Source organism: Vicia villosa, unplaced genomic scaffold (assembly GCF_029867415.1).
Source record: "Vicia villosa cultivar HV-30 ecotype Madison, WI unplaced genomic scaffold, Vvil1.0 ctg.003020F_1_1, whole genome shotgun sequence".
NCBI lineage: Eukaryota > Viridiplantae > Streptophyta > Magnoliopsida > Fabales > Fabaceae > Vicia > Vicia villosa.
In genome coordinates this window covers 126,667-141,744 of record NW_026706094.1, presented here as the reverse complement: position 1 = coordinate 141,744, position 15,078 = coordinate 126,667, and the positions used below count along the sequence as shown (strand labels likewise).

General features: G+C 33.1%; 2 protein-coding genes across 3 annotated transcripts; one reads left to right on the top strand and one right to left on the bottom strand.

Annotated features, from left to right (window-relative positions):
• Positions 1–233: 233 nt before the first annotated feature.
• Positions 234–7,815, bottom strand: LOC131640271 (dolichyl-diphosphooligosaccharide--protein glycosyltransferase subunit 2-like). Its single transcript, XM_058910680.1, has 19 exons — positions 7,435–7,815; positions 6,955–7,144; positions 6,757–6,846; positions 6,328–6,390; positions 6,020–6,089; positions 5,812–5,876; positions 5,362–5,416; positions 4,109–4,236; positions 3,905–4,020; positions 3,683–3,752; positions 3,104–3,208; positions 2,886–2,972; positions 2,637–2,785; positions 2,289–2,400; positions 2,127–2,210; positions 1,678–1,758; positions 1,368–1,592; positions 890–1,012; positions 234–639 (listed from the first exon to the last, which is right to left on the bottom strand). The coding sequence occupies exons 1-19, from the start codon at positions 7,569–7,571 to the stop codon at positions 523–525; spliced, it is 2,067 nt and encodes a 688-aa protein (XP_058766663.1). The 5' UTR covers positions 7,572–7,815; the 3' UTR covers positions 234–522.
• Positions 7,816–9,641: 1,826 nt separating this feature from the next.
• On the top strand, positions 9,642–13,724 carry LOC131640258 (uncharacterized). Of its 2 annotated transcripts, XM_058910669.1 has the most exons (13): positions 9,882–10,114; positions 10,252–10,426; positions 10,542–10,625; positions 10,726–10,967; positions 11,131–11,341; positions 11,474–11,553; positions 11,670–11,754; positions 11,855–11,986; positions 12,082–12,195; positions 12,294–12,341; positions 12,438–12,522; positions 12,850–12,903; positions 13,050–13,720. In XM_058910669.1, the coding sequence occupies exons 1-13, from the start codon at positions 9,891–9,893 to the stop codon at positions 13,118–13,120; spliced, it is 1,605 nt and encodes a 534-aa protein (XP_058766652.1). In that variant the 5' UTR covers positions 9,882–9,890; the 3' UTR covers positions 13,121–13,720. The 2 variants fall into 2 exon arrangements, with proteins under 2 accessions (XP_058766651.1, XP_058766652.1); XM_058910668.1 differs by having other exon boundaries at positions 9,642–10,114; positions 12,294–12,522; positions 13,050–13,724.
• The last annotated feature ends 1,354 nt before the right edge of the window (positions 13,725–15,078 follow it).

The window sequence follows — 15,078 nt, the reverse complement described above, 5'->3', positions numbered from 1 at the left end:
GGTTCTTTTCTTCTTTGTGGGTTAAGAATTCCTTCCTAATTAGTTATGCAGTATATTTTGCTTTGATTGTTCTTATGGTTAGTTTTTTTATGGAAAGGTTTTTTGTTGTCGCCTTATTCTCTTAACCAATGCACTTTATCTTATGGAAACTGCTTGTACAAAAAACCCTTCGTACCAGTATAGTAATACCTGCTCGATGAAACTTCCAGATAATAAATGATAACCCTCAAACCTCAACTAGCAAAATACTTCATGTTGTATAGAATGATAATACATGATATTAGACTATAAAAGCACGAGTACTTGCACGTTATGGCTTTCACGTTATGGCTTTCATCAAGATCAAGCAAGATCAAGACAACGTCTTTCTCTTTTTGATATGATTGAGTTCTCTAAATTGTAACGGCTACATCAAAGGTCCTACAAAATTTGATTAGTGCCATTCTTTCAAGGGAAGCCTCAGATAAGTGAGATAACCATGCCATCTCTTCATAAATAGACATTAGCCAATCTTCCTTTTACTCAAGCAGACTTTAGCTTAGCTGATGTTGAAGCAAGATGAGAAAGAATTCTATGTCCCACAAACATCAGAAAAGCACCCAAAAACCCTAGTGCTTTGAGTGTAGTGAACAAGTCCAGCTGCACAAAAACAAATATGTCAAAGAGAGAAGAACTTCATATAGATACTTTTCTGCCATAAGAAACAGAAATTGAACTTCGTTCCACCAAAATCTGAAAAACCAATAAGGGGTCATTCACACCATCTCTGCTAGTCAAGCATATTATGGTATTGTCTCTAATCATTACCACTACTTTATATGAACTAACAGTTATCACAACAGAAGAAACTGACAGAAACAGGTTCAATAGGAACGCTGAATAGGCATACCTTCAACCAGAAAAGAACATAAAGCAATAAAACTGCGGCAGTGCCAAGTTGGAATAGGATGGCATATGTGGCAGGAAGTGCTGAAGAAGGAAAGTTCTTGAAGTTCACCCCGAGGCGCAATAGCTGTGAATGATGTAAAGAAATGGCAAAAGTTAAGTAACATACAGGAACATAGTCCAAACAAGAAGAAACAAGATAGCTAAACCATGACTTTGTTCATGAAACTACAAAAGTACAACAATACAGAAGGAAAGTGCCAAGAAAATCAGGCCTCCCTTGTCTTATCTTCCAATATATAAGTAAAGTATACCTATATGCTAACACATACAATACAAATAATTTATCATTTTTAGAAAACTTTCTTTTTTCATTTTTCATTTTTTATTTTTATTTTTTTCATTGCATCCACTGCCTATTATCTTGATCGCATCAACGTATACATGTGCCACTTTTTAGGGAGGACTATTAAAGGACTTACCCCAACCAAAAAGCCAATGAATGGCAAAAGAGTCACAATCAAAAAGGCAAGAGAGAGATTCTGGGGTGGTCGCTTTTCAGGAGCCCTAAACAAGTGAGCTATCTCTGCTTTTGGCCCATATCTTGAGTAAGGATCGACAGGTAGTGGGGGAAGATGCGCTGTTTTCTCAGGTGCTTCTGGAAGATCTAATTCTAAATGACCAAGTGGCCGCAAGAAAGAGTTCTCCTGAAATCATAAATAGTAATTGTTCAGATTGCCTTTCCTATTACTGGGAGAGGGGAAACTAACAAAATCAAGTAGTGCTTGATACCATGACAGCATCACCAACAGTCAGCTCAAAATCATATCTTCCAGAGAGATAATAAAATTTGTCCACCAAGCCAAGAAAATCCTAAAAGACAAAATTATGAATTTCAGCAAAACAATAACTATATATGGATAGATAATGAGAATGAAATGATCAAAACAGTCTTCGCCAAAACATGCAGGTGACAAAATTACAGCCTAATAGATAAATAAACCCTCCGTTACAAGTTGTTAAAGACACATTATATTAAAACTAGAACATACATTCCTTTTCCACTTTAAGTTAATTTGATTTCTAATATTCAGAATGGTAGCAGTTATGCACTAAAACAAATTGTCCTGACTTCAGCGTTGTGTAATTTCTATTTATTATGAATTGTAACAAACTCAATAAGTACTCAAGAATAGACATGTTAACCAAGACAATGGAATATACAATAGGAGATACTTAACGAGAATAATCTCAAACTTCTTGCCGGTATTTCCAACCACGAAGATGTGTTCATACTTTGTCTCATGCTTCAACCTAAGCAATGCCTGAAGAAGAACAAATGTTTAATAAAGAGACAACTGAAATGACATTCATTTACAAGTTCTAATGCAACTCCTGCAAACCTGGCGAGGCTTAAAGGCATGGCCATGAGGCGTTGTCAACTGAAAAGAAAAACGCAACTTTTGAAGATGGTTAGCTGAGAGTGAAACAACATCAGTTCCAGCCAAATCTAGCCTGCACAGAAACACAAAACAAAGATTTAAATTGAAGTGAAGAAATAAAAACATACTTAATAGAATTGCTAACAAAAATGCAAAACCAAGATTTAAATGTATATGTATTCAGCTCAAACTTCAAACACTGCATAAAACTGACAAACATATGACAATGAAACATACTAATTGATAATTAAGTAGACTGATCCTGAATATAATTGCAGAGATGTTTTCAAATCATTAATTGAAACATACGTTTTCTGGGTTTCATCACTTCCAAGATCACTGCCAAGAACTGAAATTTCTGCGTTGCTAACTTTAACAATGCCAGTGACATATATTGGCACGTGAATTTGGCCTCCGATAGCATAATCATTTTCACTACCAGAATCATGAAGCACCGTCTACAAAAATAGGCTTAAAACATTATAATTAACAAGCAGATACAAATAAATACACCTTGGTATAATGAAAGGAAAAATAATCACTAAATAAACATAATACCTCAAAAACAAACACATATGTTCCCACATCCACAATATCTGGGAAGCCCATGACATGAAGTCCACTACTTTGATCATACTGGAGTTCCTGTAGAACACAATAAGGGAGGTATACTCAAACAATTGAAAGTAGAACAGACCAGAGATAATAAAGAATCCCATAAACCAAATTACTCTATGACGCCCACTCCTAAAAAAAATCATTAACTCGTCACTCACCTTGCCCTCAATAACAGCCGAATCTTTAGCATCGGTGTGGAAAGCTCGGACAAGCTTGACTGTAAGAGGTGGTGCAGCTGAACCAAGTACTGTATTCACCGTAACCTGTTTAATTTTGAAATAGAAATCTGTCATATAGTCCTAAGTGAAAAGCTGCACATTCATTAAAAAACTGAAGAACTATTAATGCAGATAACTGGTCCATGCGATGCTAGTATAGTATTGCATGTAAAAGACTCAACACATGAGAAATGGGGGAAGAGTTTATAAAGCTCCACAACATAATAAAAACAACGGAACATAGGAGTGTTGAGATGAAGAATTTAAAAGGACACTTTGAAAATGAAAGAACCAATAATAACTGGTAGCATCCTGTGAAAGAAAGCCTAACTGGAACTGAGAACTTATCAGTAACCTTTAATATATTTGAGTCAACCAACATATTTTGATAAAAAAGAGTGATAAAAACATAATCTTATTAGGTGGTTGAGGACCCAAAACAGAAAACCAGTGTGCACCATCAACTAATCATTTCACTCCCAAATTAAGGACTTCAGAAACTTTAACTTCATTGCTTACCTTGAGCTGATCTTTTTTGGACAATGAATAAACTGTTGCAGGAAGTGAAAGAACTAATGGAACGGGAACCCTACACCAGTACAAGAAATTCAAGGCATATTTTGTTAATAAATAATTATTGAGATATCAAGATGTGTGCAAAGAAGAAGAGACGAGAGGGGGGAAAATACACCACTATAAAGCTGTACTAATATTATGAAAATTTTCCTGAAAAGCACTTGCCTTTTGCTCTCCAAAAGAGCTAATGATTCAATTTGATTAAAGAAGTCCTTGGCACTTCCTGGAAGTCCAATGCCTAATAAATATTTTGCTAAACCCAATATTTTATCCCCTGGAAGCTGGCAATGCAAAACCAAAGCATGAACAGAAAATTCAAGCGGATAAAAAAATTAGAGCGCATTCTCGTACATTTCAAAGTTCACATACATCTATTTTTCCAGAAGTTACAGCAGCAAATGATGTAATCCCTCGAACAACTGAAGAAGATGTGGAAAGAGAACCCTGATGCTCGCGGCCACCGCCAAATTTCTCATCAAAATAAAATGTTCCATCATCTGAAAAAAAAGATAAAATGTTCATCTGAGACCAGTAGGGTGAAGCATGTTGTATGAAAAAAGGCAAGGCCATTTATTACAATAATCAATAACAAAAATTAGAGAAACTTCCGGGGAATAAATCAATCTTTTGGGGGAGGAGCATAGAAGTTTTATTAATGCCTAAAAATCTTCCAGCCAACAGAATAAGTCATTTTATTTGATGTCAGAAACACCCTGCAAGATTGTATCACTAAAGCAACATAAAACGATTATTCCTATTCCCAGCCCTACAAGATATATAGAATTTGATTGCCACAAAAAATAGATTGTCAAGACTCAAGCATTTTTAGGAGACATGTCCTCTCTTTTTTAAGAAGCTAAACAAAAGTAACGGGTCTTCTATATTCAGGTCTGTTCAAAGTGGGATACTAACTTGATCAACAATAATAAAGATTGAATCATGACTATGATTTGATATGATTGATGATTTGCGTAAAAAAATTGAAAAAAGAATAAGTGCTAATCCTTGTACTAATACGCGACTCCAAATCCAAAGTATATAAAGAAACAAATCATGTTAATAACTAAGAAAGAAGTAAGAAGTATGGACACTAATATTAAGAAATAATCTAATATACTCCAGGAATTAAAAAACCATATGAGATAAATCAAGACACTTCAAGATAATATCAAGATATTATGAAAAATATTTTAATCTTTTAGAACCATTATATGCAACTGAAAAAGAAGTCAACTGAATTGAACCCTACAAAGAAATGTCTGTAACACCGAATGAAAATTTTCCGTAATGCTAAAAAAAAAAACATTTTAATATTTTATTAACTGAAGAAAAGTGAAACTAAGGATACTTCTCCAATGAGGTGATTACAAATTTGCAAAGCAGTCAATTCATAAACAAAGAAAATCACACATAAAAGAACTAAATAAAGAACAAAAAAGTAACAAAGCATAAAAGGCACTGGCAGTCTAGCATAGGGAGATATTTAGAATGTTACATTAATAAAAAAAAATTTAAAAATCTATTAAATGTTACCAAGCTGCCACACATGTGCGAAAATTCCAAAAATATAAATGATCATTCACAGTACAATTTGAACAAGGTAAAAGCAAATTTATCCATACCATATTTCTGGATGCTGTCAAAGAGCTTCAATATATCACTTTTCACCGTATTTACCTGACAATAAAAAGCTAATTTAATACATTGATAAACATACAAGGAGGCCCAAGACAAGGTATGTTTCTATGATGCATCATAAACAACAAAATAGATAAATTGCAAGAAAAATGAAGTGCTAATAAATTTAGCATCATATTTTTCAGCATTAATTTTTTTCATCACTTGGCCCCCACTTCTATTCACTTTTAATTGACAATTCCAGTCAGGTGTTTTATTGGTTTAAAAATATTCTAATGAAAAAATCTTGACAATAATCTTGCATACCGTACTACTATAATGCATATAATTAAACTCATATGAATTTGCTGACCACATATAGAATTTTCAACTAAACAACCTTTTAAGTTTAAAATACGCAAAACAACTAACCAATTTAAGATTCAGAGTATTACCCTAGACTGATCAATTTCAGAAGATGCTAATGATATGACTCCAGCCAATGCTTCAAGTGCTAATCCTGTCAAATACATGAGTAGCCTAATTTGTAACTAAAGATAAACAGCACTAGTTGGAGGGATTCTGTGTTGCCAGTTTCAGAGCAAAAAATAATAATACATAGAGAGAACTTGAACCTCAACGTATTTCTATATAAATCATTACCAGCAGCATAGGTACTAGATTCTGGATTATCAGAACTGTAGCGCCATCTTCCATCACTTTGGCTCAGAGCCTGCCAATACCCAATAGTGAAGAACATGGCATCACAATGAACATGAGAGTTTGAAGTGCATTTGAAGCAACCAAAAGCTTATGTAAGTTATGAAGTAAAACTAATAAAACTGGAAAGGGTGTAGTTCTTATATCGAATCTTCTATTGCCACATTCGATGGGACCAAAATGGTAGTTATTGCAAAGCAAACCAAGTCCCCCTGAATAGTCAATACCAAAGATAATGAATGAAAACAGACCTTGATTGAATGGAATGTCCCATCGGCATCGGCAAGAAGTACATCGACATCAGGTGCCTGATCCTGTAAACAGAAAAAGGGGAGATCAAAAGGAGAAAAAAATCATAATGGAAAATAATATATGACATTTGAATCAGCAAGCTACAATATAAAATCAATAAAAACACCTTTCTGAAAAGAGGAGGCATTTCCACTAATAAAATAACATACTAAAAAAACTGACATATTAGGAGAGTACTAGAAGTGCCAGGAGAATTTTACTTATCAACTAGATAGGCAGGCTGAGAGACAAATTTATCATGACCAAGAATTGAATGGACAAGAAAATAATGCACCAGCATCCCCATAGGATTCCAATTAAAGCCCATTTACCAGCCCACTAGGCTTTACCAATTTAAGTACCAAATTGAGTAAAGTTTGGAGAATTACCTTTATAAGAACCAAACTTCCTATTGTATAGTATATGTCAACCAAAGTACTTGCATCATTGACGGCAGCTTTAAGTCTTGAAGTAATATCCTTTACAAAATAAGCAATTTCTAGCATCAACTATTTAAAAACACAACAAAAAGCACAGACAATCAAGCCTCAACTCCGCATTAAAATAACACCATAGCATAAAATTACCTGGAAAACACCCCTATCAACCTTGCATTTTAAAATGCCATTGACCTTTAAGGCATAGAACGAATCCTTCAGATAGGATGACGATCCGAGATTTTCCACTACCTTCCGACAAGCGGTTACACTCACATCAGGCTTATTCTCAAGCTCAAGTATCTCAAATACTCTTAGAGCCTCATAGGTTTCTTCTAAACTGATAAGAAATAGCAAGAACAAAAATAAGTTTTCTTACATAATCTTCTAACCTAGAATTTCAACAAACTATTCCAAACCTAAAATATTAATTGATAACATACCTATAACAATTGATCATAATATAATATAATTAATTAATAATTATTAATAATTGATTATGTCAACTCATATTTGATTAACTAAATAATTAATTTAACAAATGAATACACATAAGCTAAGCGTGTATTTGACAACCAAATCAAACTAGGCATGAAAAATACGGTTGGAGTATGGAGAGAGTAAATTGACCTTGAAGAGGATTCATCGAAGAGTTGTAAAGCAGCGGAACGGTGAGAATCGGAAATTGGACTTGGAATCGTGACGGCGTTACAGATCGAAATAGTGTAAAACAGTATAATGAGAAATTTGGCAAGGTTTGTGGCCATTTCTGCAGCTACGAATCAGAGATTGCAAATCGCATTTACAATAGGTTAGGGATTTGATGAAATGAGATCGAGAAATAGGATGTACGCGAAGAAACGAGTTGTGCGAGTGAATCTGTGTGTTTCTGGTGCAACTGAACTATAGTATCATCACTGGCTAATAGTCTTCGTCTTGGTCAATGCATCGAATTTTATTACCAAAATTCTACTCCTTTAACTCAGGTTTTAATACTACTCCCTCTCAAAGTAATTAACTACACATTAATAGTACTCCATTAATCAATTGCTAACCTTACTAAAGAAAAACTTTAATGTAATTCAAAATGTAATTTGTAATTAGTTAAATTTTGTATTTTGTATAGTTTAATCTTAATATTTATGCAAGACATCAAATACAATGACGCAGTATCTCATTTATTCATCTCTATTTGACAACAAAAAATTATATTGTTTGAGTATAAAAAAAAGATCACAATATTAATGAGATAAAAATATATTTAATTAAAATATATATATGAAAAATAAGAAAAAAAATTTAAAAGATAGCAAGATATAAGAAAAGAAAAGAATTCTTCCAGAGACCCTTCAACTTATATTTGATACTCTCATATATTTTGGTAATGATACAAATATTCTTATCAAAAAAATTTCAAAAACAACCAACCAAAAATTTGATAATTTAAAAAAAAAAAATGCTAGTTCATATCTAGTTATTAAAAAAATATAACATTATCGGATTCTTTTAAGAAAATTTTTCAACCCATCCCATAACATTTAGGCGCACTATCGAAATGACAATTTTACCTTCGTATTTCTGTAGATCGATCTTGAAAAGCAATTTTTTTTAAGTTTACTTTATTTTTTTAATTGTTTTAATTTCCATTTTTAAATTTATCTTTTTATATTTCTATTTAACAGTTTTGGTTTTTTTTCTTTTTTGATTATTGATAATTTAATTTAATATGTAGCGAAGTTTATCTTTTTGGTCTTTGTACCTGCATGTTACATAATTAAAATAAAATTTAATTTTATAATATTATTAAATAATAATATAAATTAGAATTTAATTGGAATACACTTCGCTAGTGAATCACAACCGTTAATTTGTTGGAATTGTTTGACTTTTATTTTAACTTTTTAAAAAGTAATATAATTAAGTGGTTATGATGCATTGATAGTATAAAAAGTTTACACGGAAAGTACATGACAATTAAACTCTATAAATTATTATATTAAAAAAATAAAAAATAGAGAAAAAAGGATATATACGGACAGTGTAAAATATTTTTAATCTGTCAACCAATCACAACCATGTATCCACAATTTTAATTTAAAAAAAGGGTTAATGAACTTTTTGGTCCCTCTAAATATTGCAGATTTTGTTTTTAGTCCCTCCAAAATTTTCCTTTAAGAAATCGTCCCTTCAAAAATTTTCGTCTAAACTATTGGTCCCTAACGTCAAATTTGCTAGAAATTAGCTACGACTTTAGCCACCGATTAGCTACGAAATTTGACGTTAGGGACCAATAGTTCGGAAGAAAAATTTTGAAGAGACGATTTCTTAAAGGAAAATTTTGGAGGGACTAAAAACAAAATTTGCAATATTTAAAGGGACGAAAAAGTTCATTAACCCTTAAAAAAACTAATATGACATGACAAATGTAAAGGTTTTAATTGATTGAATGTGTAAAGTTAGTTTACACGTACAGCCATTAAATCATTTATATAGGATCTAAATTAAACTACCTTTAAACTCTAAAAAATAATCTAAATTAAACTACAATTAACTTTTAAATCATTTATATAGGATCAAATAAGTGCATTTTTTTACTGTTTAATAAGTTTTAAAATAGAAGAACAAATAGTTTTTTTCTTAAGAAATGGAGATTATGCTAACCATATCAGCATTCTAAACCAGTTTTTCATCAAATTAATCTCTTACACTTTTTATTCCTTTTCATTTACATATTAAAAAAAAGTGTTCGAAAAACTATATATAAATGGCAGGTATGACACTCTCTGAATTATTACATGATCTCAGATCAAGAAGAAGAGTGATTTAACTTGACAGTTACTTACTATAAATAGCCTTTCACGGAACCATAATAATTTTCTCTCCCCAACTATTAATTACACGGCATTCCGTTTTCTCAGCTTCCTTTTCCCATCGATTCTATTTTTTAACCGTTTTTTTTCATCCTCAACGTTTCAATCCAAATAATCAACGTATAATTTTCACAACTTTTGCTCGATAACGGTTGCAGATTCATTATACAGAAGAAAAACGGGAATGGTAACGTTTGATCGGTGGTGGTGAAGAAGATGGATTCGGCGAGGAGTTGGTTATCCAAGTTTCAACCGCGAGATAGACTGAGAGCTTCCACCAGGAAGAAGGACGACGTTATGGGCGGAACCGAGGATTCCGATGCGTCTGTTGATGACGAGAGTCTTTCCAGTGTTACAAAGCAGAAGGTAGCGGCCGCGAAACAGTATATTGAGAACCATTACAAGGAACAGATGAAGAGTCTTCAAGAGAGAAAGGAGCGGTATATTTCATTTCATGATCATCAATTTAAAAAAAAATATCACTGAATTTTTGTATAATTCTCATTTGCATTAGTAATTGATGGATTTAGAATGACTAAGATATTTGCAGAGTTTTCTAATTCCTCGCTAATTACAGGCGAACTATCTTGGAAAAGAAGTTGGCGGATGCTGATGTCTCCGAGGAAGATCAAAATAACTTACTTAAATTTTTAGAGAAAAAGGAAACTGAATATATGCGTCTTCAGAGGCATAAAATGGGTGTGGAGGATTTTGAGATGTTGACTATGATTGGAAAAGGCGCATTTGGGGAGGTACTTACGTGCTTACATACGACGCAATCGATTACTCTATCTTTCAGTTTATAGCTCTTTATATGCTTTGTCCAGATAATGTTATACTTTTTCCGGAAATTTGAAATTGTTGCAGGTGAGAGTCTGTAGGGAAAAGACCACGGATCATGTATTTGCGATGAAAAAGCTAAAGAAATCAGAAATGCTTCGAAGAGGCCAGGTTTGTACTTGTTTTCTCTTGCTACATTATACTCTACGGACGAGAAGTGGTTATGCTGAGTTTATTGAAGTCGTTACCCTTATTTTTGCTAATTATTCAGGTTGAACACGTCAGAGCTGAGAGGAATCTTCTTGCAGAGGTTGACAGTAATTGTATAGTCAAGCTTTATTGTTCTTTCCAGGATGATGATTATTTATATCTTATAATGGAGTATCTACCGGGAGGGGATATGATGACTCTACTTATGAGAAAGGATACGTTGACCGAAGACGAAGCCCGATTTTATGTAGGAGAAACAGTTTTGGCTATTGAATCTATACATAAACACAATTATATACATAGGTATCTATAGAATCGGTAATCTATTTCATATTGGTATTTCATACTACTATATGTCAAATTGATCATATATTGAAAACTATTTGATGCTCGAGTCTGATTTATTCATCTTCGTAGAAGTCAATTGTACATTATAAATTAATCTTCTCTATATGTTATGTTGCAGGGATATTAAGCCTGATAACTTATTACTTGATAAATACGGACACTTGAAACTATCAGATTTTGGATTATGTAAACCGTTAGACTGTAGTACACTTGAAGAATCAGACTTTTCTCAGAATGCAAATGGAACTGGACAGGGTGATGACCGTGCAGGTCCGAAGCGTACGCAACAAGAACAGTTGGAAAACTGGCAGAAAAACAGGAGGACACTTGTAAGTTCATTGCTATTGTGCCGTGGTCTCTTTTTTGTTTATTACGACAAAATGTAACTGTATCTTAACTCTTGATGATCAATTGGGTTCTCTTTTTGGTTTATTGTAAATGTGAATGTACAATTGATGCAGGCTTATTCTACTGTTGGTACACCAGATTATATTGCTCCAGAAGTTCTATTGAAGAAAGGTTATGGGATGGAATGTGATTGGTGAGTTGGCGTTAAAATTATGACACTGTATAGCTGATACCACTTGGTGATAAAAGGCCTTATCGTTGTCAGGGCACGTATTTTATTTTGAAAATTGACAGTTATTTATTTCCCAGGTGGTCACTTGGAGCTATTATGTATGAAATGCTGGTGGGATATCCACCTTTTTATTCCGATGATCCAATGTCAACATGCAGGAAGGTAATCTTTTGGAAAGAAATGTTTGTTTTACAGACGGCTAACCTTCTCTTCGGTTCCTTAATCCTGTAATTAAATTTATCTACCTTTCTATTTTATGCAGATAGTAAACTGGAAGTCTCACTTGAAATTTCCTGAAGAAGCAAGGCTATCTCCGGAGGCCATAGATCTTATAAGTAAGCTTTTGTGTAATGTGAACCAGAGACTGGGGTCAAATGGTGCAGTTGAAATAAAGGTGTTGTATGGTGTGTCCTTTTCTAATTTATTAAACGTGTTACAAGAAATTCGGATATAGAATTTAAATTTCCGCTGTATTGTATTCCTCTGCAGTCTCATCCATTCTTTGAAGGTGTTCAATGGGAAAAATTGTATCAAATGGAAGCTGCATTTACTCCTGAAGTCAATGATGAGTTAGATACTCAAAATTTTGAAAAGTTTGAAGAGGTATTTGAATATTCCAGATTCTTGTTTTTTTGTATTGCTATTCATTCAAGGTCATTCAGCTTTGCTAAGTTATCTTCCTTTTACGTTTTCGTCTGCAGGCTGACAGCCAGACTCATTCATCATCAAGAGCTGGTCCATGGAGGAAGGTAATCATAGGTTTTTGTTTCTGTGTAAATTGTCATACAATTTGTTTCTTCGTAATTATTTCATTGCATGATTCATTGCTCATTGGGATGTTGCAGATGCTTTCATCTAAGGACTTTAATTTTGTGGGATACACATACAAGAACTTTGAAATTGTAAACGACTATCAAGTTCCTGGGATGGGTACATGTCTCTCTTTTCTTTTACTTATCATTGATAATTTGTAATTGTTAATATCTCTGCTACAAATACATATTGGGTTGTTGTAAGGTTTTAGTTTTAGCTATTATTCTTGTTTGACAGATACTCCGCTTGTCATAAGACGGATATGTTGCTAGGTGTTAAGAGTCTGAGTCTCACACGGAACAATTTATGATTTGATCATTTATCTTTTCCTCTATGAAATACCAAAAAAATCTTAAGTAGAAAATGTAGGAACTATGTAACAAACAACAGTATCACATTCTTATGTTCTATGTTGAATGATTTTGCTTTCTTCTTGCTGTGCAGCTGAACTGAAGAAAACCTCCAAACCAAGGAGGCCGTCTGTCAAATCGCTGTTTGGTAAGCGTACTTCTTTTTAACCATTTGTTTCCTTCAAATTCAAATTCAAACATTTTCTTTTGTTTGTGCCGCTCTTTGTATACATTTATGTTTCTTGCTTATAATACTAACTCTTGTCTTCCAATCAAACTCGCGTGACATTATAGACGGGGACTCGGAGACTTCTGAGGCGTCTGATATGTCAGATGTGTCTGCAAACAATCAACCTGCTCAATGAAGTAACTCTTCCCTTGACACCCAAATTAGAAGTATCTCAAAGCTTGAAGGAACCTTCCTCACAACAAGGCAGACTCTGATGATCTACCTGCTCAGAAATTATAGTTGCCATGACTCAAGCCTGTGGCATTTTGACCATTTTTTTATATAGTTCTTAATGCTATTCACGTTTGGATCGTACTTGGAAACATTAATGTTTTACATGATTCATGGTTTGAGGAAAAGCTGGGAGGAAGTGTTGTTTCTAGAATCAAGTTAGCCATATCTTGGCTTAGGCAAATCTTGCAAGTTTTGTTTGTCACACCACAACTTTGGAATTGTAAATCTCTTATTAGCAAGCTGTGAAATATATGTGACACTGTGTATATTCATTTATAAATATTAGCATGTATTCTTTTACATTAACCCAAACAACAAAGTATTTAATCCAATGGATATACTTTGGAGATGTGGCTTGTCACTTAGTTCCTATTGAAGATTGGGTGTAGATAGATGTCTATGTAAAGTATTTTTGTTTATTCTATTACAGAAAATTTTTATCCCATCCAATGAGGTGAAATTCTTTTTTTAATGAAAAATAAAAAAAATGTCCCTCAATTTCCAGAGATATACTTTCGGACGCACAACTTATATAATTCAATAACACACAAAGGCAGTGTCACTCTATTATCAAACAAATTTTAATTTCGGAGATACGTCTCTGGACCAATCATTTCAATGTATTTTCACGTGGTGTGCCAGTAATGCACATGGTGCATTATGAAAGTCCCTAATTAATTTTATAAAGATGATGTGTGAAAAAGAAATTTGAAAAGAATGAGTTTTATTCAAAAAAATTTAGAAGACAAACTAAATTTTTTGCATGAATTATGAAAGTTGTTGTTGTGGTTTGTTTAGCAAATCTCTGTGAAAGAACTATACCATAAAAAGAATAAAGAAGTGACATATTTGTATATACAATTACAATGATTTGAAAAGTAATTTACATTTGCTTAATCTATTAATTTTAATTTAGATATTTTATAATAAAAAAATTCATATCTATAAAACATTTAAGGTAAAAAATATATGTTTGACTATTCCAATGTCTTCATATAGGTGATGAACTATATCTTGATAATAGATTGACAAAAAAATGTTATATTCATGTATAATTAGCAAGATAAATAAGTGCTCTAGTTGCACTTAGGTATGGTTTTAGGATAAAATAGTTCTTCCCCCTCTTTTCAAATTCTGAAAGAATCTTTCTTCCCTTCCAATGATCTAACAATAATTGGGATAGACAATCGATGAAATTTGTCCATATAATTTTTTTTTTCTATACAAACTTCTTCATTTGCAAAAAATTTATGGTTCAAATGCTCAGTTTGTAATTCTAGACAAATTTTTTGTCACTTTCTAAGTCCTTGTTAGACGCAATTCAGGGGTCAACACGAGAGAACATTTTACACTTGGGACACACATTTATGACAGACACACCACATATTCGCCCAAAATCTTATGGTGATAGGTGTGTGAGTTCTCGTGCCCAATCTTCAATTTTCTATTCAATGTGAAACATCTTTCTCATGCTTGATTCTCAACACTTTCTCTCAAGTGTGAGTCTATACACAATGTTCCCCCTCAAGTGGAACATCTTTCTTTCAGATACACTTGTACTGCCGTTAACACTATTTCCTATCCTCCACCTATGTAGAGTACTTTTGATACAAATAAGTTGGCTCCTTTACTTGAAATCAAAGGCTCTTGATACCACTATTGGACGCAATTTGGGGGTCAACACGAGAGAACACTTTACACTTGGGACACACATTTGTCTCCTTGACTTGATATTTTTTCAAGAGTCATTTTAAGTGAGTCAGATATGGACTTAGTTGAGTCTCTATTTGTGATCTTCTCATACCCATCTTAAGAAATAGCATTCAGCAAGATGGTTCTTGCTTTATGATGATTCTTATG

Coding starts and splice junctions, on each gene's coding strand:
- LOC131640271 (XM_058910680.1), bottom strand. CDS start 7,571: ATGGCCACAAACCTTGCCAAATTTCTCATTATACTGTTTTACACTATT. Junction 7,145..7,434: donor TTCGATGAATCCTCTTCAAG/GTCAATTTACTC, acceptor ATTTCTTATCAG/TTTAGAAGAAACCTATGAGG. Junction 5,417..5,811: donor CTGAAATTGATCAGTCTAGG/GTAATACTCTGA, acceptor TTTTATTGTCAG/GTAAATACGGTGAAAAGTGA.
- LOC131640258 (XM_058910668.1), top strand. CDS start 9,891: ATGGATTCGGCGAGGAGTTGGTTATCCAAGTTTCAACCGCGAGATAGA. Junction 10,626..10,725: donor AAATGCTTCGAAGAGGCCAG/GTTTGTACTTGT, acceptor CTAATTATTCAG/GTTGAACACGTCAGAGCTGA. Junction 12,523..12,849: donor CTATCAAGTTCCTGGGATGG/GTACATGTCTCT, acceptor CTTGCTGTGCAG/CTGAACTGAAGAAAACCTCC.